The following is a 25,148-nucleotide window of genomic DNA, read 5'->3' on the forward strand; positions in this document are numbered from 1 at the left end:
ATTCAAGTTTGTTCAAATCATGGTCCCCGGGGATAGGGTGGGGCCACAATTGGGGGATGAATTTTTATACAGGAATATATAGAGAAAATCTTTAAAAAAAATTCTTTTAAAAACTATTTGGCCAAGAAAGCTCAAATTGGCGTGTTTCTATCCTCAGATAACGTAGATTCAAGTTTGTTCAAATCATGGTCCCTGGGGGTAGGGTGGGGCCACAATGGGGGATACATTTTTATATATAGAGAAAATCTTTAAAAATCTTCTTCTCAAAACTATTACATGTAGGACAGGAAAGCCCAAATTTGAGTGGAAGTATCCCCAAATCGTATAGATTCAAGTTTGTTTAAATAATAGTCCAGGGGTAGGGTGAGGCCACAATGGGGGATGAATTTTTACAAAGGAATATATAGAGAAAATCGTTAAAAAACTTCTTTTTTAAATACTTTTTGGCCAGAAAAGCTTAAACTTGTGTGGAGGCATCCTCGGGTAGTGTAAATTCAAGTTGACAAAATTACAGTCCCTAATGGTAGGACGGGGCCGTGGTGGCGGTTTGAATTATTACATAGGAATACATAGAGAAAATCTTCTGGGAAAGTTTTCGGTCCAAAACTCAGTACTTAGTGTGAAAGTACAGGTTACGTACTTAGTGTGAAAGTACAGGTTATGCAGATTTATGTTTGATGAAACCATGATTCCCTAGAGAAAAGTGGGGCCACGAAATGGGGGAGGGGGGGGGGGTATATAGGAATAGAGAAAACTCTTCTTACAGGTACAACAAAAAAGGAGCTTGGTATTTACCAAAAAAGAGGTGGATAAAAATTGGCAGATTTTCAATTTTTTAAAGCAAGATCTACTGTACTTAGTTGTCAAGATATTTTGATAATGTAATGCTAATTTGATCAGAATTAAAGCAATTATTGCTCAGGTGAGCGATGTGGCCCCTGGGCCTCTTGTTATTAATATTATTATTATTATTATTATTATTATTCTCTTTTTTCTTCTCTTTTTTCCAGGGACAGCTTTTTTTTTTAATTTCAAGAGATATTGAAACAATTTTCTTTTATGCTAGTGGCCATTAAAAGTTATGGTACCCAATGAACGTTTGCTTGATAACTCCCAGAACTTACAAAGTTATTGCCCCTGTGTACGAAAAGCTTGCTACTCCTCTAAAACCATAAGAGATAGAAACTTGGAACTTTTACCAATGTCTTCAGTGCACTTAGAGGGCTCTTCAATCTATTCATATCGAAAGGATCTGAGCCCCTAGAAGTTATTGCCCCTGAAAATATTTAAATTTCTACTAGATCACTTCCAATTTTTTTTTATTATTGGTCATAGTGACTTCGGACTTTGGAAGCGTCTACCTTGGCCGAACAAAATAACATAAAGGTCAAAGGTCAAGGGCATTTAGAAATCCGTTAATTAGTGAGTTTTTACTCTTTTGTTTAGGGTGGTAGAAAAAAACTTTTTCATGGATGTAATAGGACATCTTAAGACATTTTGAAATATAGCCCCTAAGCTCCTTCTTTTAAATAATAACAGAGTTATTGCCCCTATTGACGAAAAGTTTGTTATCGCTACTCCTCTGAAACCAAAAGAGATAGAGACTTGGAACTTTTGCCAATGTCTTCAGTATACTTAGAGGGTTCTTCAATCAAAAATACCGAAAGAACCTGAGCCCCTTTCTAGTAGTTATTGCCCTGAAAGTATTGAAATTTTCATAAAATAACTTCCAACTTTTTATTAATTATCATAGAGACTTCGGACCACTTTAGATGGAAGCATCTACATTGACCAAACAAAATGACATAAAGGTCAAAGGTCAAGATCATTTGGAAATCTCTTAATGAGTTTTTAGATCTTTTTTGTTTAAGTGGAAGAGAAAAACTTTTTCATGGATCTAGTAGGACATCTTTTAGATATTTCAATATCTAACCCTTTGACCCTTACCATGAAACAATTATAGAGTTATTGCCCCTATTGTACTCAATGCTTTTTATTGTTACTCCTCATTAACCGTTAGAGATAGAGACTTGAAACTTTTACTTATGAATTCAGTACACTTAGACACTCCTTCAATCTTTTCATACCGAAAGGGTCCAAAGTCCCTTTCTAGCAGTTATTGCCCTGAAAGATTCGAACATTCAATAAAAACACAAATAACTCATAGATACATCGGACCACTTGGTATTGAAGCGTCTACCTTGTCAGATCAAAATGACATGAAGGTCAAAGGTCAAGCTCAAGCAATAAAAATTGCATACTTAACCTTTTGACACTTTTTATGAAGTAATGCAGATTAAAAAATACTTTATTCTATTGAAGCAATCTTATTTCAAACATAAAACACAATGAAGTGGAAAGACTTCTAATTGTTCGAGAACAATTAGTCTACTAGTTCTTCTTCTTTTTTTCAATTTACCTCGGTCACTTTTTTGTTATTAGGGTTATCCAAACAGTTTAAACTTTATGTAATTGCTCATTAAAAGTTTTGGTTCCAATTGACCCTGTGTCAAAAAAATTCCCAGAACTTACAATTATTGCCATTTGAGAAGGAAATGCTTGTTATCGCTACTTCTTTGAAACCATAAGAGATAGAGACTTTGAATTTTTACCAATGTCTTAAGTACAATTACTGGGTTCTTTAACGTATCATACTGAAAGGATCTGAGGCCCCCCTTTAGTAGTTATTGTCCCTAAAAGTATTTAAATTTCTATAAAATCACTTCCTACATTTTATAACATATCATAGAGACTTCGGACCACTTGTGATGGAAGTTTCTACCTTGGCCGAACATAATGACAAAAAGGTCAAAGGTCAAGGTCATTTGGTTATCTGTTAATTAATGAGTTTTTAGATCTGTTTTGTTTAGGGTGGAAAAACTTTTTCATGGATTTAATAGGACATCCAAGGACATTTTTGAAATATAGCCCCTTTGGCTCACACCTTTGAATAATTACAGAGTTGTTGCCCCTATTATACTAAATGCTTATCATCGTTACTTCTCTGAAACCATAAGAGATAGAAACTTGTAACTTTTACCAATGTCTTCCGTACACTTAGAAGGTTCTTTAATCTATTCATACCGAATGGATCTGAGGCCCCCTTCTAGCAGTTATTGCCCCTGAAAGTATTGCAACTTCGGTAAAACCACTTCCAACCAACTTTTTATTATTTATCGTAGAGACTTCGGACCACTTCGGATGGAAGTGTCTACCTTGGGCGAACAAAACGACATAAAGGTCAAGGTCATTTGGAAATCTGTTAATTTATGAATTATCGTATCTTTTGATATACAGAATTATAATAAGGATTTCAATACTGTGGTTTCATCAATACAAAATGTTAATAAAAATTGCACTTCAATGGACATTTAATTTCGTGGATCAACTAAACAACGAAATCCACGAAAATTGGTATTCGACGAATATTGATGAAACCACAGTAGCTTGCTGGATTGCGCTTTAAGGTATTCAATTGGGTCAGCCAGGTATCACATCCAAGTCATGTGGTTACTCAAGTGGAACTTATTTTTACAGTCAACTCATTCATATTGTACAAAGATAGCTAGCCTCTAGAACACGCTCTTCTATTGCTAGGTTTTCTGTTTATATGCTAGTGTAAAGAATATTCACTTGGATCGGTTTTGTACAGAGTAAGTGCAAAAAAATTCAGAGATGTTTACGATAAACAACATGGAATTCTTAAAGAAATTGCTTCAAATAATTTTTTTTTTTTTAAATCACTCATGGGTTTGTGGTTTTCCCATTTTATAGTACAACATATATTATTGGTATGAGAATTTCTAGCAACTTTTTAAAGTATAAAGGTGGAAAGACTTCTGATTGTTCGAGAACAACTAGTCTACTAGTTTTTTGGGGGTTTTTTTTTTGGCGCTTCTGGCCGCAATGAAACTTACGGGCTACCGCAGGGCCGCCCTTCAAGAAAAGCAGACAAGCAATAGGCGAATATGACGTAATCAATTAGGAAGTAAGACGTAAATCTGACGTAATCAATAGGCAAATATGACTACTCAATAAATAATTTTGACGTTAATCATACACAGGGTCAAATCAAGTGCATAAACGTTATTCAAGATATTGTGAATTTTACTAAGGCCATTTACACGATATAAGTAAAATTGATTGACAAGTTATCAATAAATGAAGAAGAATTTTACATTATGTAACATGTGCATATCCATAATATGCATATTGATTTGAATTAGGATCAACTGGCAAATATGACATGGCATGAGCGTAGAATATGTGTCGACTCTTCCATTTGTGTTGGGCTTCGTCGAAATTGGCCACCAAAAATTATCAGTGACGGTGGCAGTACCTCAACTTAGAGGGTCATCGGCGACCAGAACTCGCTCATTACTTTATCTTCCCCCAACCTTGAGTAATAATGTAATAACCGTTTCAAAGTTATCTAGCAATGAATCGTTTCCCTTTTTTAAAAGTGAACGCCGTCGTTAAAATAATTTTGGATCCTTACCGTAGAACTGAGTTTGTTTAATGAAGTTCCCACGCATGGCTGTAACAAACAGTGTTGCTTCTATATTAACTCTTTTTCTGGAGTCCCCAATAGCCCTAATGTCGTCCAATTGAATCTAGGGTGCAAGTTAGACCATACAAATTTATAACAATGGAAAATTTTGGCTATTTGTTCCAGTGTGGCTTGGAGATTTTCTACAAATGTGACAATAGTCCAGTCTTCGGAACACGCACACGCAACAAGCTAAGAAATTAAATAATAACCATATCTCCACATCCTTTCCATCGTATCTTGGCCCCCTTTCTTTCACTCGACTCTATTGACACCGCACAAAAAAATGGTAGATGTTAAATTTGGCCACTAGCTACTAAAAATTTTATACATCTAACCTAATCCATCCTTGTTTCAGAAAGGGGATTATTCTAGAAAGGAAGTTAATCGTATAAAATCACCTGTTAAAGCCCAACTCAATCGTTCTCAAATTTTTTGGCTAATTGTCACTGAGATAAATGCACATATCTGTAACAAGCTCCTATATGCAATAAAAGTCTACTTTGAACAACAAAGCTTTGTTTTAGAAATGATACTTAAACGAACAATGAAATAAAATTTTGAATTAGCATTTTTCATTTTTCTACTGTTTAAAGTAAATGGTACATAGAACAATGCTATCTATCACATAAAACGATATAAATTTATACCAAAATTCAAGTAGGTGTCTGTATTTTTCATTTTCTCTTTAAGGAAAGAAATTACAAAAAACAAAACGTCCTTTTTCATTAAAATGATTAAATATGAACATCCTGTCAAGAGGGACTCAACAGGTACAGAAGAGTATTTAAATTTGTTTTAAAGTTTATATATTGTAGGCAGCAAAAGAGAAAAGTTTGTCATATGATGAGAGACTTGAACGACTGTAAAAAGATTATTTGCGACTTTAAATTTGCTGCCATATTTCATTTATTTTTAAGCTTCTTGATTACGGGAACACATTGGAATTCAGAAATGAAAAGTTGATGATCAAAGCGTTAGAAATCAACGAAACGGTAAGGGATTCGAACAAACTACTTTAAATATCACATTTTTAAACCATTGTAAATTAGATTGTAAAAAGCAAAAAGAAGTAGATGCCAAAATAACTTACTTTCTGGAAAAATTGTTGATGTTGAAATTATATTCTGTAGATCACTGGAATCTTTTAAGTACAAAACTCATAACTTCCTAGTTATCTTCAACTTGGCATATTTACACGTATTTCTTGTAATTGAAATTCAGATATGTTATCATAAAAAATACATTGCAGGTGTTTTTAAGATATCGACATTAGAAATGCATTTTTGACCTTATTTATAAAATATTACCTATATTAACTCTCACTCTTACAACAATTCTCAGGAATTATTAAGAAAAGATTATTATACTTAAAAGATGTATCTTTCTTATCTAAGATAGGAACGCCAGACAATGGGTGACCATATTAGTGCAAGTCATTTAATTAGAATGCATGGGTAAAAGTATAATCCAATGCAGGCTTTTGTAAAAACGTGGACGTTTCTTCAACCTTACCACGCCGCTTTTATTGATATGATATATTTTTTTTAGAATAAACATTGACCTGTTTGCAATACATTATTTACTATGAATAGAATTTGTATATAATTTTATAATAGATATGTGTCATTTTTTGTTTTATATAAAATACAAGTTTTGCAAGTCCTTTTTATTTTTGTTTGACATTTTTGTTTACATGTAATAGAGATACTTTTGATAATGCCCTAAAATGTATGAAAAATACTGAAAAAGCATATATCATTATTTTTAGGTTTTTAAAAACAGAACGGATTACATTCGTTTACTGACAAACCGTTCAAAAGGTGAGTAAAATACATGTATCTATATATTTCTATCAATGGCCCTATCCTCCTTGTAGAGTTATAAAAAATTTCTTCCATCATGAACATATACATGACACGATAAATTATCACAAGTTGATTTATTTTTTTCTTACAAATTTATAATATTGTCATGATGTTTTAGCGGATAAAAGAGATGCAATTTACATGATATGAGCACCGTTTATTATGAAAGAGCAATACCTTCACAGAAAAAAGCATCATCACACTAAAAAGACCATTAACTTAAAACATATTAATATGAAGTAGGCACGATATGAAAAAAAACCATTTTATTTTGAATTATTGACATCCACTAAAAATGTTCTCGCACATTTATTAGAAAATTCAAAATTCTTTAATCAACGCGACCAAGTAAAACCACATTTTTGTGAATGAATATTCTCATTCATCTGACTTTTATAAAGTTCTTTTTAATTCATTAAAATTCCCTTCATAAACCATATCATTTCGTATACCTCGGCCAACCTCTATGATAATCTTGATGTAAATCATGACGTTCTTCACATAAAAACATGGTTTCCCGAACTCCTCTTACATTTTCAACAGTAAACAAATCATTTCTTGGAATATGATTTTTGGAGTCCAATATATGCACAATAAGGTTTCAGAAATTTCATTTTTGTCTTACGGGTCATTTTGTGCTGAAAATGACATTTTAGCTGGCCTGAGCTGAAAGTTCAAGTGATATTTTTTGATCACATTTTGTTTGTCGTCTGTCTGCCCGTCTGTAAACGTTTCACATTTTCAATATCTCATCCAAAATTACTGGCCTATTTCAACCAAACTTGGAGGAGAGACAAATTTTTACATAAGAATATACAGAGATCTTTATCTTCAAAAATGTTTACAAAGGAAAACATTTTAATTCACAAAAAACTGAAATGTTAAAATAGTAAGTATGGTTTTACTTATATGCAAGCATTTCGACAAAATGCTTATTCTTTGAAATTGTTTTGACTTTGGCCCCTAGACGATATTTGAGCCTCACAAGGGGTTCAGAGTTTGATGTAGGTTTATTAGAAAGAATAATCTTACCGTGACCGAGCTACGCTCAGGTCACAGTAAATATTCGTCCCATATACTTGCAATGTAGCAGCCGCGAAGCGGATCAGCTTCGCGTCGATTTAAGTCTGTAAAAAATAATCTGCAGAGGAAAAACACATTTTTATACATTACAAACCTTTTTAAACATGCATATATAGTTTAGTCCACAAAATATCCATTTAATGAGTCGTACCAAGGCATTTTGTTAAAATACGCCATTGGATTTGCCTCCATTTTGTCCCACTCGAAATGTCTCGGATTTTATCGTAAACATGGCGACCATAACAGCGAATTTTCAAACGTGATGTAGTGGCAGCGATGTCGTTGCAAAAACAATTTATGTGGTAACATGGGATTTTAAAAGAGTAACATTGTAGGTATTTGAGACCAATCATATGAAATTTTAGGCGAGATACAGCGCGATATAATTACCCCCCCCCCCCCAAACGAAACGAAGTTGGGGGTGGGGGTATATAGGAACCACCTTGTCCGTCCGTCCGTCTGTTCGTCCGTCTGTCCGTCTGTCTGTTCAATTCGTGTCCGGTCCATATCTTTCTTATGGAGAAACATTTGAAATTCTTACTTCACACAAAGATTGCTTATGACCTAAGAGTGTGGCATGACCTTGAACCAAGGTCATTTTGGCAAGGTCAAGGTTACTGACAGAAAAAGTGTAAATTTGTTGTCCAGTCTATATCTTTCTTATGGAGAAACACTGGAAGTTCTCAGTTCACAGAAAGATTTCTTATGACCTAAGGGTGTGTCATGACTTTGACTCAAGGTCATATGGGCAACTCAAGGTCACTGGCAGAAAAAGTGCAAAATACGTATCTGGTCCATATCTTTCTTATGGAGAAACACTGGAAGTTATCAGTTCACACAAAGATTGCTCATGACCTAAGGGTGTGTCATGACCTTGACCCAAGGTCATGTGGGCAAGGTCAAGGTCACTGACAGAAAAAAAGCAAAATTCGTGTCCGGTCCATATCTTTCTTATGGAGAAACACTGGAAGTTATCAGTTTACACAAAGATTGCTTATGACTTAAGGGTGTGTCATGACTTCGACCCAAGGTCGTTTGGGCAAGGCCAAGGTCACTGGCAGAAAATTCATGTCCAGTCCGTATCTTTCTAATCTACAAATATTGAAAGTCCTTAATTGACATCAAGATTGCTCATAACCTGAGGGTGTGTCATGACCTTGACCCAAGGTCAATTTAGGAAGTTCAGGGTCATTGTTTAAAAAAAATCGCGCTCAGAAAACCAATTATTCAAAATGTGTATAATAAATTGCTGCTTGACATGTGGAATTGTGTTTGATTTGAGTCATGTTTGTTTACATAAGGATGCAAATGTCCTCATGCATTAACAGTTAACTTGACCTAAAATTGAATTTAAAGAATAGAAATTGGTTTGTGTACTCATAATAGCATTAACAGTTTTAAAAAATAGAGCAGTTGTTATTTATAGAAAATGGACGGTGAAATAGATTTGTCCAATATTTTCTATAATAGAAAAAGAACATGAGTTATGATTTTTTCTTAGCGGGGGGGGGGGGGGTATCAATTTTGAGCTTGCTCACAGTACCTCTAGTTTTTTTATTTGCTACGAAGCTAGTATATGGGACGAACTCTACCGTTAAACCTGGTCCGTAGGACATCTGTCATTTTAACGATAGAACATTGTATCTAAAGGTTTATATTCTCATATGTACACAATTGTTTAGGATCTTGTTGAGAACTGCGATGCTCAACACGTGATTTGACTATAAAATCATGCTGTTATAATTTAGGGACTTGCTTATAAACATAAGAATATCCAAAGGGAAACTGTTTTTTTATTTAAACGTGATCTACATGTATTATACTACATTGTCAAGATAGGTGGTATTATAATGTCATTAAGATGATTTCATTGTGCCTATTGTTACTCAATTTAATTTTGTTTGTAATGATTATGTAAACCAAGCTTTATATGTAATGAAATTTGAAGATAATTGATAAATTAAAAATTCACATGCAAACGGTTTAACTGCAGATTGTACATAAAGGGCCGGTCATGTGTATTATGTGATGGTATCTCATCCTTCTTGAAAATCATTATTTAAAAAAAAAAACAACTACCAGAAATAGCATGTGGCCTTTTTCTTGACCAAAACTGTTACCAGATAGTTTTATTTAGAGGGCAAACACTTGATGCGGGTATTGCTGTCTAATGACATCTAGTTACTAGTTGTTTTGGGGACCTTTTAAACACATTTTGTCAGTATGCCAAACAGGATCTTAGACACACAATCATGCCATAATTTCAAAGGTATATTATTTATTGAGCGTATGTAAATAGGAAACATTTTCCTATTTATCTTAAATTATAGAATTTTACATACTCGAAATTTTGATATCAAGTGTTTTTAATTTTAGGTCCAGTATATCCACACATTGCCGATGCCATGAAAGAATGTTGTAGTGCAATCGAGCAGCTCATGACATTCGAAAAAGTATCACCCAATCAAATACTATCATGGGGAATGCATCCAATTTGTATTGCAGTAAAACTTAATAGTACCGAGCTTGTAAAATTCATGTTAATGAATGGAGCTGATCCTAATATAATGGATTCTTGGGATGAAACACCATTATCTTTAGCACTAATACTTCAAAATCTTGAAATGATTCAACTGCTGATAAAAGGAAAGGCAAACGTTAACCACATGGCATCAATTACACGTATGCATTCGTAATTTTCTTCCTAATGTTTTTAAAAACTATTTTGTAAACAGGTTTAATAATTGTTCATGTATTTCAAATTAAAATTAATCACAATAACAAATTAGATGTGAATTAGTCGATGGCAAACTTTGTCACGTTATTTGGCTGATTTTTTTTAGGTGATTTGCGTCAGTCACTCCTGGGTAGAAGTATAAAGATATTGCACAACTCAGCAAATCGATCGATTCTATCAAAATACACAATTCTGAAAAGTGTTCAACTTTTAGTTGGAAATGGAGCAGACGTAAATCTAGATGTGGAAAATGTTGACTCCGCTTTGATAGAAGCTGTAAGAATGCAGGACTTTGACATTGTCACATTTCTACTGAAAAGTAAAGCCAATATAAACCACAAAGGAATACAGGGCTTAACTGCCCTCCATGTTCAATTAATGCAGAAACAAATTGCAAGATACAACTGTAAGTTTTATTTACGTTGAGAAGTTTATTTCTTAGCCTTTTATAAATAAATAGAAGATTACGTAATTTTGTAAGTGATTACACATCATCATACACAGTTGTGTGATATAAATGTAAAGCTGTTGTCAATAATTATAGAGTAACTTAATGTGTTTTTGCTAGTCATATGTGTCAAATATGATAATATACTTTATTTGCCCGAATGTGGGTAATTTTCCTGTATAATTTTGGTAATTTCCTGTAAGCAATTTGCTAATTTAAGTTTATATAATGTGATTTAGCTGATAACAGAAAGCACTAATTCACTTTTCTAGTTCAGAAGTTTGTTCGTCGGTCTAATTAAAGAAATGTATATAGTAAGTCCTGATTCAAAGAGAGTATAGGCTTTTGATATGTTAAATGTTTTATTTAAAAAAAAAAGCTTAGTGATATGATTATATTTCATTTGTTCGTATTTTTACAAGAAAATACGGGCTTAATTAGGCCATTATGAAAAGGTGGGTTCTAATTTTTCGTAGAAATTTAGAATAAAGCTTTTGAATTCATTGTTTTATTAAGTAAAACATTAATATTGCATAGGTTATTCGTCTCATTGTTGGGTATCTTGTCACCTTGTCATAATTTGTACACTCTCTAACACCACCAGTTTTAATTTAACTAACTTAAGTTGATTCGTCCCACCAATCATCGAGGTAATTAAGAACTCAAAATAAGGATGTGGTGATTAAAAAATATTTTTTCTCTAGAAATCATTATATCCAGAAGCAAAAAATTCTTTTTCTATAAAAACTATTGTGAAGAAAATGATAATTGGTTAAAACATCATATGGAAGAAGATTAAAATGGTACAACGTTTATTTTTTTAAAATACAAAGAGGGACCAATCCTCTCATAGTTGAATATAGGTCTATTAATATTTTGGCTGTGTTTGGTAGCATTACCAGTTGATAATATTCATCTTCTTTTTAAAAAACATAAGGCAATGATTATTAGTATGATAAATTGATAAAGGATAAAGTGGCATTGTTCGGGACAATAGAGTGGCCACCATGGACCGAGGAAAAAGCGGGCGGGTTGAAACTTTAGAAAGAAATATGTTATGATTATACGAAATACCAGTCTTCTGGACAATATGAATGCAACTTGTACATCATTACTAATCATTTAGTTAATTTGTTGTACCGATATTTTGGAAGCAAATGCAACTGAACATTCTTACCTTACTATTATATCACAAAATGTTATATTGCTGATGACATTGTATTTTCTGTTAATTGAACCTAAATATATTTTTATATTATTGAAATATTTGATACTGCATATTAACTGGAAATTCTAGCTACACGGACATTCCGACATTTTCATTTTTCATTTCAGATGCTGAAAGTATTTTGAATATTCTAACAGCACACGGTGCATCTGTTAATATTAAATCAGTACATGGTGAGACCCCAATACATGTGGCTTTAAGACAACAATTCTTCAAAGTCATACCAAACCTCATCTCTCGAAATCTGGAGCCAAACATAACAGATAACGACGGAATATCATACTTAATGTTGGCCGCACAATTCGGAGAAGACGACTTGGTTGAAAGTTTTGTTGATATTGGAGTAGATTGTTCTCTTGTCGATTCGAAAGGCAACAGTGCACTTCACTATGCATGTAAACAGCTTATACTATGAAAATATTTTCTTATTTTGAATTTAAGATAAAAATTATAGTTTTATTTTATATTTTAAAAATCTGACGAGTAGTCTAATTAAATAGAAACAACCGAATATCACACAATCGGAAATTTAAGACTTAAGTTTTTAATTATCTCTCTTGATTTCAGGCTACGAGAACTTCAAACCTCTAGTATTTCATATTCTTTTAAGAAATGGTTGCAACATTAACTTGACGAACAACGAAGGACTGTCACCTTTGAACATCTATTTAATGAAAAATCATAGAATAGATAGTTGCTGTTTGTTTTTTGAAAACGGCTCAGATCCTTCAAACTGTATTAAGAATTTTCATTCTCCACTGATGATTGCACTAGAAAAAGGTTCTGATGATATGTTAAGGTGTATATTGAAACACGGTGTAGATATTAATCATCGGGGGGCATCTGATACCACGGCCCTACATATTGCAATAGAAAAAGGTAATCTCTGTCTCTCTCTCTCCCTCTCTCACACACACACACACACACACACACTCACATTATCATCATCATTGAATATAACTGATGATTTTTTAATTGTTGTATTAGGGATACATAGAGAGGAGAGAGTGAACCAGTTACTTGATGCAGGAGCTGACGTAAATGCTGTTACAAGCGCAGGGTTATCGCCCCTATCAGTTTTGTTACGTTCCAGATATTCCGATGAAACAATGCGTCTGATGTTGAAGTTCTTAAAATGCAAAGCCGATCCAAACATTGGAACTAATCCTCCTCTCTGTTTTGCTTCCGCTGCTATGAATATTCCTATTATGAAGACGCTTTTAGAGGCAGGAGCAGATATAAACAAATCGAACACGGATGGAGAGTCGGCACTTTGTTGTTGCCTTAAAACTAACCATCGAGGTAAAGTGTTTGTAATACAGTGTTCTTAATTCTAGATATGTTGACCATGACAATGATTAAATATGAAAAAGGAAAAATAACAAAGCATTTTCAAACGGACAACTCAATCAAAATATTGAAGGGTTTTATGAAAATATCAAAAAGGTACAGGTACCCTACGATATAAAAATCACAATATTCTTACCTCGTAACTGTTACATTAACACCTCGAGCGTTCTCAATTCACACTACTAACAGTATCTCATAAAGATCCCATAATTCGATAAAAACAACCCTTGGGGAAGGTTATTGTTTATGTGGTCTTTTTCTGCGAAATTTGAGTGCTGAGGAACCTCCTTACTCTTGGCTTTATATTGTCCCATCCATCAAGTCCATTGATGTGTTCTAAAATGCAGACGCGCGTGCTGTGCGATGTCTATCAGAAAGATGAGTAACCCTAATGATTTGGCACGATGACATGTCGTTACATGACTTTATGGCCTTCATGGTAAGTCGCAGGTGTTGTCGATTTACTTTCCTAATGTAAGCATTTTTTGAACGTCGCCCGCCTGCAGCTTTCCCTGGGTAACATTCGCTTGATAAAGTTATATCTTGTAGATATTGCTCACGATTCGTTTGAAGAATACGATAAAGTTTCTGATCACTCCTTACATCCGTCACTCCAAACCTTTCACTTCGGAGATTGTTTTCAACATTTCCCTTTTGAAAGCTTTTATTCAAAATACGCCCGACTACTCTCCGGTATATTCCCAACGATTCACTTATTTTGTTGTTGTTAAACCCCTTGAATTAAATTGTGATCCCCTCCTATAAATCTGTAAACCGTTCTGGGTTTTTGTTTTTTGTTTTTTTTTTTAACATTTGTTTCTGCACCGTTTGTACTGTGCATCTTGGAACCAAAAAATGTTCTCTCAATAAAGCATGCTATATCCCAACCCTTATTTATGTTATGGACAAAAGTTAATGCTGCGATTTTACTGAACATTTCTGAACAAATTGAAGATTATATAACGTTGGTGTAATTATCTTTGAGCGTCGGTAAAGTCTAGTTTTTTAAATTTTTACATCAAAAGATTATCTAAAATAATTGAAATTAAACACATTTTTTTTTTTATTTCTTACTGTTTAGTAAATGTGAGCAAATTTTATGTCTGCAGGGAAAACATTTCCTAACCTTTTTATTTCATTTGTAACGTATTTTTGATTAGTTGCTAAACTAGGGCAAATTATGTTATTCTTACTTAAACAATTTTTAAAACCGCTTTTTAATTCATACATTTAATTGTAGATATGTAAAAATTATCTAATATAAATTAAAAAAAATGATTTCTTTAGCTGTTCCATTTCATCAATCACCTAAAAATGCCGTTCATTTACACTATTAGCTAATTTCATTTGTTTTGAAAATGTACTGGTGTCTTGAAAATTGTTAATTCCTTATTAATGATTATTTTTTTCAGAATGTGTTATATTTGATTAAATCAGATGTTCAAACAACAAAACAAAATTCGATATATGCAACAATTTGACGTTTTTAAACTTTCAAAAGTAATCTCACTCTAATTATCATACTCGTTTATGCCCAGCTATGCCATAGAAAACTTGCTTAAACAACAATGTCTTTCTTTAAAATATTAATTGCAATGTCAATAAAGCTATATATAAAGAATACATAAACGTGCTTAGCTATAAATGAAAAAAAAATGACAGTAACAAACCGTCAACCATCTTAAAATCTATAAATCAAAAAACAAATTTAAAGCAGAGCAACATGGACCTCTAAAACGTTAGAGATGGGATCAGGTGCGTAGTATAAATATAAGCATCCCCCGTTGACCGCTGGCACCCACCATGTGCTTCTTCTCACAATTGTGCATGTCATGATCGAGATAACTTTCAAAATCGAGAATATGTCATAATAGGGGAAAAGCGTATGGTTTGTTCGTGATGGTCAAAATATAAACCTTGAGCAAATACCGACCTCCATTACCTTGGATTAATTGGTATCAGGGGCCTAGGAGATCCTCTGCCGACCGGTCACACCCCCATGTGCTCATTGTATAGGTCACGAAAAACAGAAGAAACCGTAGTTATTTCGGTTTATAAATAATGGTTTAACAACAATGTCTTTATGTGATGAAAATGCAATATCTAATAATTTGCTACTGCTTTATATTTTTCATCCAAATATAATACTATTTATGTTGTATTAAAAATGTTAATTTAGTACTATTTGAAACTAATGTTATAAACTAAAAAATGCCCGTGATTGTCAGAGAAGTTTTGTTTAATCTAAAATAAAACCTTTTGATGATTTATTCTTTCCTAAGTATGTCTCCCCTTTCAAAGGGGAGACATATTGTTTTTGTCGACTTTCTTCTTCTTATTTTTCTTCATCCAAATTTGTCCAGGCCGTAACTTAAATACATTTTGACATTAAGACTTCAAACTTGGAAGACAGATAGATGGTTTTGAGAAGGAGTGCACACCACCAAAATTTTTGACCTTGACCTATTTTATTTTTAAGGCCATAGTGTTTTATAAAAAATATAGTCCGGACCATAACACAAGACTCCTTAAACATACAAACTTTTAACTTGTTACATAGATATATGGTATATAGTCTAGTTATACCTTACCAAAATGTTTGACCTTGACCAAAAAATTTTATTTCAAGGTCAAATTAGAAAAAACTTCATTGTTCACCTCCTAAATGTTCTTTGACAGAAAGACTTCAAACTTTTCAGAAAGAACAATAATAATACACTGAGGTATACTATTGATTAATATTTGACCATGACCTTGTTTTATTCAAGGTAAAATAAAAAAAATAATCAAATTTGTCTGGGTCATAACTTAAATACCTTTTGACATTAAGACTTCACACTTGAAACAAAGGTAGATGGTATTGAGAAGGAGTTCATGCCTTAAAAAATTGACCTTGACCTATTGTGTTTTTCAGGGTCAAACGTTTTCTGAAAAATATTGTCCCGACCATAACACAAGACTCCTATAATATACAGACTTACTTGTATCATAGAAAGATAATACATAACCTAGATGAACCCCACCAAAATTTTTGACTTTGACCAAATTTTTTTATTTCAAGGTCAAATTAGAAAAAAAACTTCATTGTTCATCTCTTGAATATACTTTGACAGAAGGACTTCAAACTTTAAACAAAGAACAATGATAATACACTGAGGTGTACTTTTGATTGATATTTGACCTTGACCTTGTTTTACTCAAGGTCAAATTACGAAAAATAATAAAATTTTGTCTGGGTGGTAACTTAAAAACCTTTTGATATTAAGAGTTCAAACTTAAAACATAGATAGATGGTATTGAGTAAGAGTGCAAAGTGCAAAATGTTTTACCTTGACCAATCTTGTGTCTCAAGTTAATTCATTTTCTAAAAAATATTGTACGAATCATAACATGAGATTCCTTAAACATACAGACTTTAAGCATGTATCACAGATAGATAGTAAGTAACCTAGATGGAACCTACGAAAATTTTTGACCTAGGCCTAACATTTTTTTCAAGGTCAAATAAGAAAAAACATTCTCGTCCTTGATTAAAATATACTTCGACAGAAGGACTTTAAACTGTAAACAAAGAACGAACATACCATGAGACATACTGTTGATAATGTTTTTACCTTGACCAGAGTCCCAACTCAAGTCAAATTAAGAAAAAAAATCCTTTTTTTTCCAGACCATAACTTCAAAATTCTTTGACAGAGAGACTTTAAACTTAAAACATAGTTTGATGATCTAGCGAAAAAGTGTACAAAACCCAACTTTTTGACCTTGACATTTTTGGATCTCGGGGTCAATTATCATGAAAATATTCCTTACAATAATGACATCTAACATATAGCTGACATCATTTTTTTTTCACTTATTAAATTTGCCACATATTACAATCCTTGGGGAGAAGGGGAGACATGTGGGGGTTTTTTTGTATAAAAAAATAATACCCACTGGTTTTTAGTTTTTTTCTCAGTTAATTGACTGAGAAATACACATTAATTCTTTTTCTTTTCAGGTGAAACACTTATTCTGAAAAATGTGACATTTCTTGTTGAAAATGGAGCGACCGTCAATGCAGAAATGGGAACAGAATCACCCTTACATTATGCTGCTGCATCAAAGTTGCGAAGAACGATCGAGTTTCTAATAAAAAAAGGTGCAAACATTAATCATGTTGGAAGTCACGATGATACACCACTGCTGGCGTATATTTCAAAAAAAGGTAATATGGAACTTGTACTGTAGTATTATAACTATCCTATGATCACCAATTTTTATATAATTATTTTATGGGGCCATGATAGATATTATAGTAATCATAGAAATTAAGGGCTAGCAAAGCCATAAACCGATGCATTAAATTTTTAGGTACATGTATTTAACATTTAAAGAATGTCTTTTTTGACAAAGATAATGCTCGAAAAGTGTTTCCATACATATTTATCAAATTACATTTTATGCAATTTAGTAACCTCTAGATATTTTAGCTTCACGTGATTTTCCTTGTTCAGAAGACACCGTTAACGGTACCTGCTACGTTATTTGTTTAACAAGATAATAAAACGATAGGATAGGATTCACGCACGATAGGATAAGATTAATGCACGATGGAACAGTAAACACGGGTGATAAGATAGGATTGACACTTTATAGGAAAGGATAAACAATGCTCATGATAAACCTATAATCGCGTAAACAATCTTCACGATTAACTTGAAGAACAAAGAAATTAGTATCATAATTGAATGCTTGATAGGATATTGCATTTCTTGTTCGATAAATGTTCGTATATGGCGTACTGAACGACTCGCAACTTTTAAATGAGTTAACTTGCTTATAAAAAGGCACAGAACGATTAACACAAAAGATTAAACGGAAAAACTGTTAAAATTAAACGATAAATTTGATATGATTCACGCACGATAGGATAGGATTAAAGCACGATAGAACATTATACACGCACGGTACGATAGGATTGATAGACGATATGATAGGATAGGATTGTAAAAAAAAAAAACATTGCGGTTACATGTACTGTATTATATTTTGGTTCATATTTTTACACAAATGGCATCGATCTGTTTAAAACAATTTCTTTAAAAACAACATAACCTGTATTGTTAAAGAAATTTATTTTATTTGATGTCCGATTTGTTGAGTTTTTAGTCTGGTAATCACTTAGCTGTTTGGCATTAAATATAATTGTAAATAAAATCTTCGAAGAAAATATGGTAGTCGATATGCTTGATTTTATTTGATATTGAAAACACGAATTAAGTTTCTCTCCTTTTGTTATATGCCATGCAGCTCAAAGCATTCTTGCAATCTGACATGGATATTTCGGTTTTGTTGGATACTTTCTTGAAAACTGTAATAAATTCATTTTACGATTGACTTATTTTTGCCGTTTTAGATTCACATAGATGGTGGAATCAGAACGCCAATGATACAAGTTTTCTTGAATTTTTACTTCTTCATAATGCTGATCCAAATGTTGAGGACCATGTAAGCAATAGTGTTCTGAATGTTGCAATATCGAAAGAAACATCCATAAATGATATCAGGAGTTTACTCAAAGCCGGTGCAGATCCCCTTCACAGTGGAAAAGATGGGCTAAACGCATACCAACAAGCGATCGAAAAGGGTAATATGACATTGTTTTTATCACAATTACACATAAGGATACAATATAGCTTTTATATCAATTTTTAGATTACCAATTTTACAAGTTTTGTTTAATTTATACATGTTTAACATTCTTTGCTTTTTCAGTTATAAAATACAAATTTTAATGAAAATTTCTCTATGAGATTGACACGTTTTACCGGTTAAAGGGTCTACCACACCTTTGTGGAAAGCTCTGCATACAAGCCTTTATGTTAAATTCTTAAGTACATAAAGATTTCTGGCATGTATTTGACATGAAAATGACAGAAAACAATCAATTTTAAAGAACAATCAGCTTATAAAAATTTACAACTATTCATGAAAACAAATGTAAATCTCTGCTGAATTCGAATTTGTAATCTGCGCTTTAGTAGACTGAAGCTACACCAATTGCGCAACAGAGACAAACACTTAAGTTTGGCAATTTAAGCTGTTTCATGATGTGTTAAAATCGCCATGTTGTGACGTATTGTTATTAAACGTAGACGTCAGGGTGTGTCGAGGATCTTTAAATTGGAGTAGCGTTTACCGTTAAACATTTGATTTTATACATTTTAGATTGGACTTACTTTGAAGTTTTATTGGAAGAATACAGATCAGAACACCTTTCACATGAAATGTTCTGCATGTATTGGAAAAAGATTTTGGAATGGCAAAAATCAAGAGGCAAACGTAAGCAATTTGACAAAACTTCAAAGACATATAGTGTAGTCATTGGTGTGTCGTTGAAGATTCTCTCATGCACTAACAAAATTAATGTTCACATCACCGAGAAGACAGGAAACACTCCACTGATCTTATTCAGTGCATTGAACGAATGTTCCATCATAAAGATTTTGATAGAAAAGGGAGCAGATATAAATCGTGTTGGTGAGAATGGATGGAATGCGCTTCATGCTTTATATGCAAGTTTTGGTATGTGAAAACTACAAATTATTTTTTGTATAAGATTACATATATCTCTTTAAAGATTGATAAGCGTTGACTTTTATTCGAAAAAAGTTTTATATCAGTTTCAAATTTAATTAAGTAACAGGGATATCAGTTATTCAACTTTGTTAAAGAAACAATCGTAAATCTAAGGTTTAGGAATATTAACGGATTTTGTACAAAAAAACTATTAAAATTCTAAATCTAGATATAATTTATGCAATGTACATCGATTTGTTCATGGAAATCGTTATATTTGGCAGTAATCTAAATTGCAACAATCTGAATTTAAAGGGATTAACAAGGTTATATATATAACTGATTTAGTTAGCAGTTGAATAATAAACATTCAATTTAAAATAGACTGTAACTTATCCTAAACTAGGTGCTGGTAATCATTTAATTGTATATATAATGAAGATTTCAAACTATCTAGTATCATGTGATATATATTGTCAAATTCTAATATGATAAAAAAAATTGCTTTTTAAAAGTGATTCACTTATTTTTTCTTTGAAAACAGATCCTGAGTCTAAAACAGAAGCATTTGACCTGCTTTTAAAACATGATGGCGATTTTTCAACTGCAGACGAAGCTGGAAAATCTGTTTTGGATAAAGCTATTGACGATTATTTGGCATCCTCGCACTCTGGTAGAAATAATACGCCAAGAGACTTTCTCCTCTGTGTCTTGAACCTCGGTAAACATATAAGACGTTGTGATGATATATTACTCCATGCTGCCGAAATGGGCGACTTCCGTATCGCAAAATATATGATTCTTGAAGGAGCAGATTGTACAGTAAAAGACAAGGTTGGACATAATGTTCTACATTTATGGATAACAGGCAAAAAAGGTAACAAAGTATGTTATTTAACTCAAATAGTCACTTTGTGACGCTATAAGTTTTGCTACCCAATGAAAATATGTGTGAATTACCTTGCTGCAAAAAAGCCCAAAAAACATTACAATGAAAAAATATAATATGTATCTAATATACTCATATTAGCAATTAAATGTGATAGAAATAAACGCAAACTGCTTTTTTCTTGGCAATTAATGTCGGAGCGAGGTCACGAGGATGTTTAAATTATGAATACATTTCCATCGGGACAAAGAAAATTATGATTTAAGATATATATTAGACTGTTTTTATTTTCATTTATCGTTAAGAAAAAAACAGGTGATTCCTATACAGGTGATTTATTCCGCTTTTTAATTTGAGAAAGTATGAGTGTGAGATCAAAGTAATGGGGAGAAAAGAGTTTGGTATCAGGGGATGCTCATATGTTTTAACAATGCTTGAGTATAAAATAAAGAGAGTAGCCAATTGCCCCTAGTGGCTATTCAACTAAGGGAGGCAACTCTGTGTAATGGTGTCCTTAAATCAAAGTACTGAAGTACTGGCGGGAGTTGATCATGATTTTATCGATTATTATTTATTTTAAAATCAACGATATGTTATTTTGCTTGGCAAGTAGTCTGTATTTGAATACGCACATTTTTATAATACGAATTCTCGGACTTTTCCGACGAAATTTTCAAGAGAAAATAATATTTTAAAAATAAAATGGATTGCATCAAACTATGTATCGGTTTGTCTGTCTTCCTTTATCTCCGACAAGCAAGAGATACTCTCTGTCAACACCAGGCCGCCTGATAGCTTGATGACGCGACCTCTAAATATAGACTGACTCTCTGCCTGTCAGAGATTTACGGAGACAGCCTATAGTTGAACGAGACTATATATTGAACTCTGGCGTAGAAATACAAACGACTGCAAAAAAATATCTAAATTGTTCGTACTCTTCAAAATCTGGCTATTTTCAAGGTATTTATAAATAAGTTTCCTTTAATAAAAATGTTTCAGCATACATTACATCGAATTTATCGATTATTTCCAAAAACTAAGCCTTGTCCGCGGGGATAATTGTGCTTAGTAGCAATGGACAGTTTCGGATAAAGTACACAGGGCGAAAACCAATCTTAAAGCAAGTCCTTAAAGGTGGCTTAAAGGTGGCGTAAAGGTGGCTTAAAGGATATACCATCTTTAAGCCACCTTTAAGTCACCTTTAAGGTGAGCTTATAGGTCCTTAATGTCCAAACTTCTTTAAGTCACCTTTAAGCCATCTGTAAGCCGCCTTTAAGCATCTTTAAGTGGCATTTACGCTCCCTTTAAGTTGTCTTTAAACCATCTTTAAGTTCCCTTTAAGTCAAGTTTGATCAAGCTGAACAATAAAAACATATATTAAATGAAAAAGCTCTTTTATAGTGATGGGAGGGGATCATCCGAATGTTGTTTAATTTCCAAGGAAGGGGGGTGGTGTTCCAGGCGGTTTTAATTGTCGCTCCATTAAACACAGATCGCTATCATCAACACCGCTCCGATGGACACAGATTGCCGTGATAAAATTCTTTATAATTTTTTGGGGGTTTCAAAATTATTGTAGGGATGAGCGCAGTCTCTGTATCTTAACCTGTGCATGAAACTAATTAAAGTATGTTTGTTTCCTATTATAAATTAATCGCTGAATCTCTCTCTCTCTCTCTCTCTCTCTCTCTCTCTCTCTCTCTCTCTCTCTCTCTCTCTCAGTTCGTCTGGTTATTAAACATAATAAAGATAATGAACCAAAAATGCATGATTTAATTTGATAATCGGTTTAAGGTTTGTATTTTTTTTTTCAAATTTCAATATTTCTAGGTCTAACTCTAGATCTGCTAGATACAATACTCTCAACTGCCTTTGTTATATCGGGCAGGATAATACTGCTTTGTTTGTCTAGACATAGTTTTGTTCGTTTGTGTATATCTAATTAGAGTCTATTGTTTGTCCAACTTAAAAAAAAACCTGGAACTAACATAGAATATACAAGATATACACAACAGTTGTGTCGTGTGCCCAGGTGCAGGTTTGTGTATATCTAATTAAAGTCTATTGTTTGTCCAACTTAAGAAAACCCCTGGAACTAACACAGAATATACAAGATATACACAACAGGTGTGTCGTGTGCCCAGGTGCACGTCAGGGTTTCTAAAAGCGTTGAATCTTAGTATGTACGAGTATACGATAATTCTAGTGAATAAAAGTTAATTTACATTTGTAATTCATTTTCAAAGTATTATTTCCTAGCTCTAGGTTTCAAAAATGTTACGTCTACAAATTAACGATACATGTATGTAAGGGTAAAATCTTGAGGCTAATTAATTAATATACCGGTGATCATTAATAGGGGTTAATTATTTAAATATATGTATAAGGGAAAATATGTCACATACTCGGCCTGGTACATCATACAATTGTACGTACAAGTATATGTGTACATCATTTACAATTGCCACATACAGTAAATACGTCACCCGTAATTGGTAATATTGTTTGTTATAGAATTGATAGTTTAAAAATCATCTTTACAATTAAATATTTAAACATACTGGAATGGCGCCGCGATCATGAAAACCGGGAAATTGCGAGAAATTGAGCAAATAACCTAATAGTTTCAATGCATTAATAAAAGAAATGATTTCATTTTCTGTCTTACATTTTTATAGCTATGAATTAGATGAACGTATATCTACTCGGTTTAAATTTATTAACTAAGAAAGCCTACTAGTGAGCCTAACGGTTTCAATTTAGGTATAACATATTTTTGTTCACTGAAGATCAAGTTTCGTATTTCATTCTAAATACATGCATGCATGTGATTTATAAATTAGATATAGTTGATTGTTACAAACTGAATGGTTTGTCAAAATATTTGTAAGTAAATACATTCAATACATTGATTCCACTGATATATAGGATATAAAAACATCCGTAAAAATGTAATTACCGTGGCGCAGAGGAAGTGAGGTGATGCTAGCAAACAAAGGGTAACGGGTTCAATTCTCGCCATGGGAATTTTTTTATTTATTTTTTTTTAATTTTTTTTTTCTAGAACAAAAACCGTTTTTAATACCTTTTCTTTCATAAAGTTAATACATTTTGTTAGTAAATAAAGCACAATATTGAATTAATTTTTTATTAATGGCTTAAAGGTGGCTTAAAGGTAGCTTAAAGGTAGCTTAAAGGTGGCTTAAAGAAGTTTGGACATTAAGGACCTATAAGTTGTCCTTAAAGGTGGCTTAAAGGGGACTTAAAGATAGTCTTTAAGCTGCCTTTAAGCCATCTTTACGCTTTTTTTAAGCCACCTTTAAGCAACACATATAGCTTAAAGGTGGCTTAAAGATCGTCTTTAAGCTACCTTTAAACACCTTTAAGCTATCTTTAAGGAGAACTTAAAGATGGTCATTCATCCTGTGGTACCCATCAATATTTTTGTAAAATTGAGAATTGCTGTACTTGAATGCTTATGAGTGTTGCTAAAATTCATGAAATGATTTTTAATGATTATCATTAGTTAGAGGGATGTCTCTTGTTGAAATTAATATGCAATATGTAGGCTCCATATGTTAGGTACATAAAAATCAGAAGTAAAATGCGAAACCTGCGGCTGTGACTGTTGTGTTAACTTTACACAGTGAAATTGCAAGTTACAGACGGGAGGGTAAATAACACGAAAAGAAGGTGGATGGGACATTGTAAACTATACACCGGTAAGTTTCTGACATGTGATGATGCAACATGCACATGGTACGGAAGGTCAACCCTTTGCAGGGAATTGGCTGGGGGAGGTCTAAAAAGCTAAAAAAAATCATAAAAAATTAGCAAAATATGAAAGGGTTAAAATCTCATAAAAAACCAGTATGTAGAAAATGTTACAGGTTTTGACTAGTAATTTTCTTCAGAAATTGGTGATTGGTCTTATAAAGAGTGAATTAAAGGTATTTGTGCTGCATGGGAACTGAGGAAATTCTAGTTACAGAGTTCCGAAGACACATCCCCTGGCTGCAATGAAATGTATCAAAATCTATCAAAAAAAACTGTCCCGTGCCACCTTAGGTCCAAAAACTGTTTCAGTTTCGGTTTGCCATAGTAACTGCATGGTAGAGTTGATTAAATTCAACTCCCAAAAATATATAACGTATATCAATTTAAAAAAAAGTCAACAAAGACGACGAATTTTTACTTGTCACATCTGTTGTAAAAAAACATTAAAAAAGTATAACAAATTCTACACTTCTACACTTTACTTGCATGACCACCTATGTTGTCTCATTTGTCACTCCTAAATACTATGAATTGTTGATATTAATCAAATTATAAAGCACTGACAGAGTAATGGAAACAGAAAAAGCAACTTTAGTTCATAAAATATGTTAACAATCAACGAGAAAATCAACTTATAATTATTCATAAATTA

General features: G+C 32.8%; 1 protein-coding gene across 3 annotated transcripts in view; it reads left to right on the top strand.

The window, feature by feature from the left end:
- Nucleotides 1–25,148, top strand: part of LOC105340984 (uncharacterized) — a 56,076-nt gene that overhangs the window by 12,376 nt on the left and 18,552 nt on the right. For all 3 annotated transcript variants that reach the window (XM_066066274.1, XM_066066272.1, XM_066066273.1), the window contains exons 8-18: nucleotides 5,470–5,544; nucleotides 6,321–6,372; nucleotides 9,877–10,182; nucleotides 10,344–10,643; nucleotides 12,021–12,308; nucleotides 12,481–12,792; nucleotides 12,901–13,215; nucleotides 17,267–17,473; nucleotides 18,665–18,895; nucleotides 19,477–19,833; nucleotides 20,372–20,704. In XM_066066274.1, coding sequence (XP_065922346.1) covers nucleotides 5,470–5,544; nucleotides 6,321–6,372; nucleotides 9,877–10,182; nucleotides 10,344–10,643; nucleotides 12,021–12,308; nucleotides 12,481–12,792; nucleotides 12,901–13,215; nucleotides 17,267–17,473; nucleotides 18,665–18,895; nucleotides 19,477–19,833; nucleotides 20,372–20,704 — 2,776 coding nt within the window. The remainder of the gene's footprint in view (nucleotides 1–5,469; nucleotides 5,545–6,320; nucleotides 6,373–9,876; nucleotides 10,183–10,343; nucleotides 10,644–12,020; nucleotides 12,309–12,480; nucleotides 12,793–12,900; nucleotides 13,216–17,266; nucleotides 17,474–18,664; nucleotides 18,896–19,476; nucleotides 19,834–20,371; nucleotides 20,705–25,148) is intronic.

This window comes from Magallana gigas, chromosome 7 (genome assembly GCF_963853765.1).
Source record: "Magallana gigas chromosome 7, xbMagGiga1.1, whole genome shotgun sequence".
Classification (NCBI taxonomy): domain Eukaryota; kingdom Metazoa; phylum Mollusca; class Bivalvia; order Ostreida; family Ostreidae; genus Magallana; species Magallana gigas.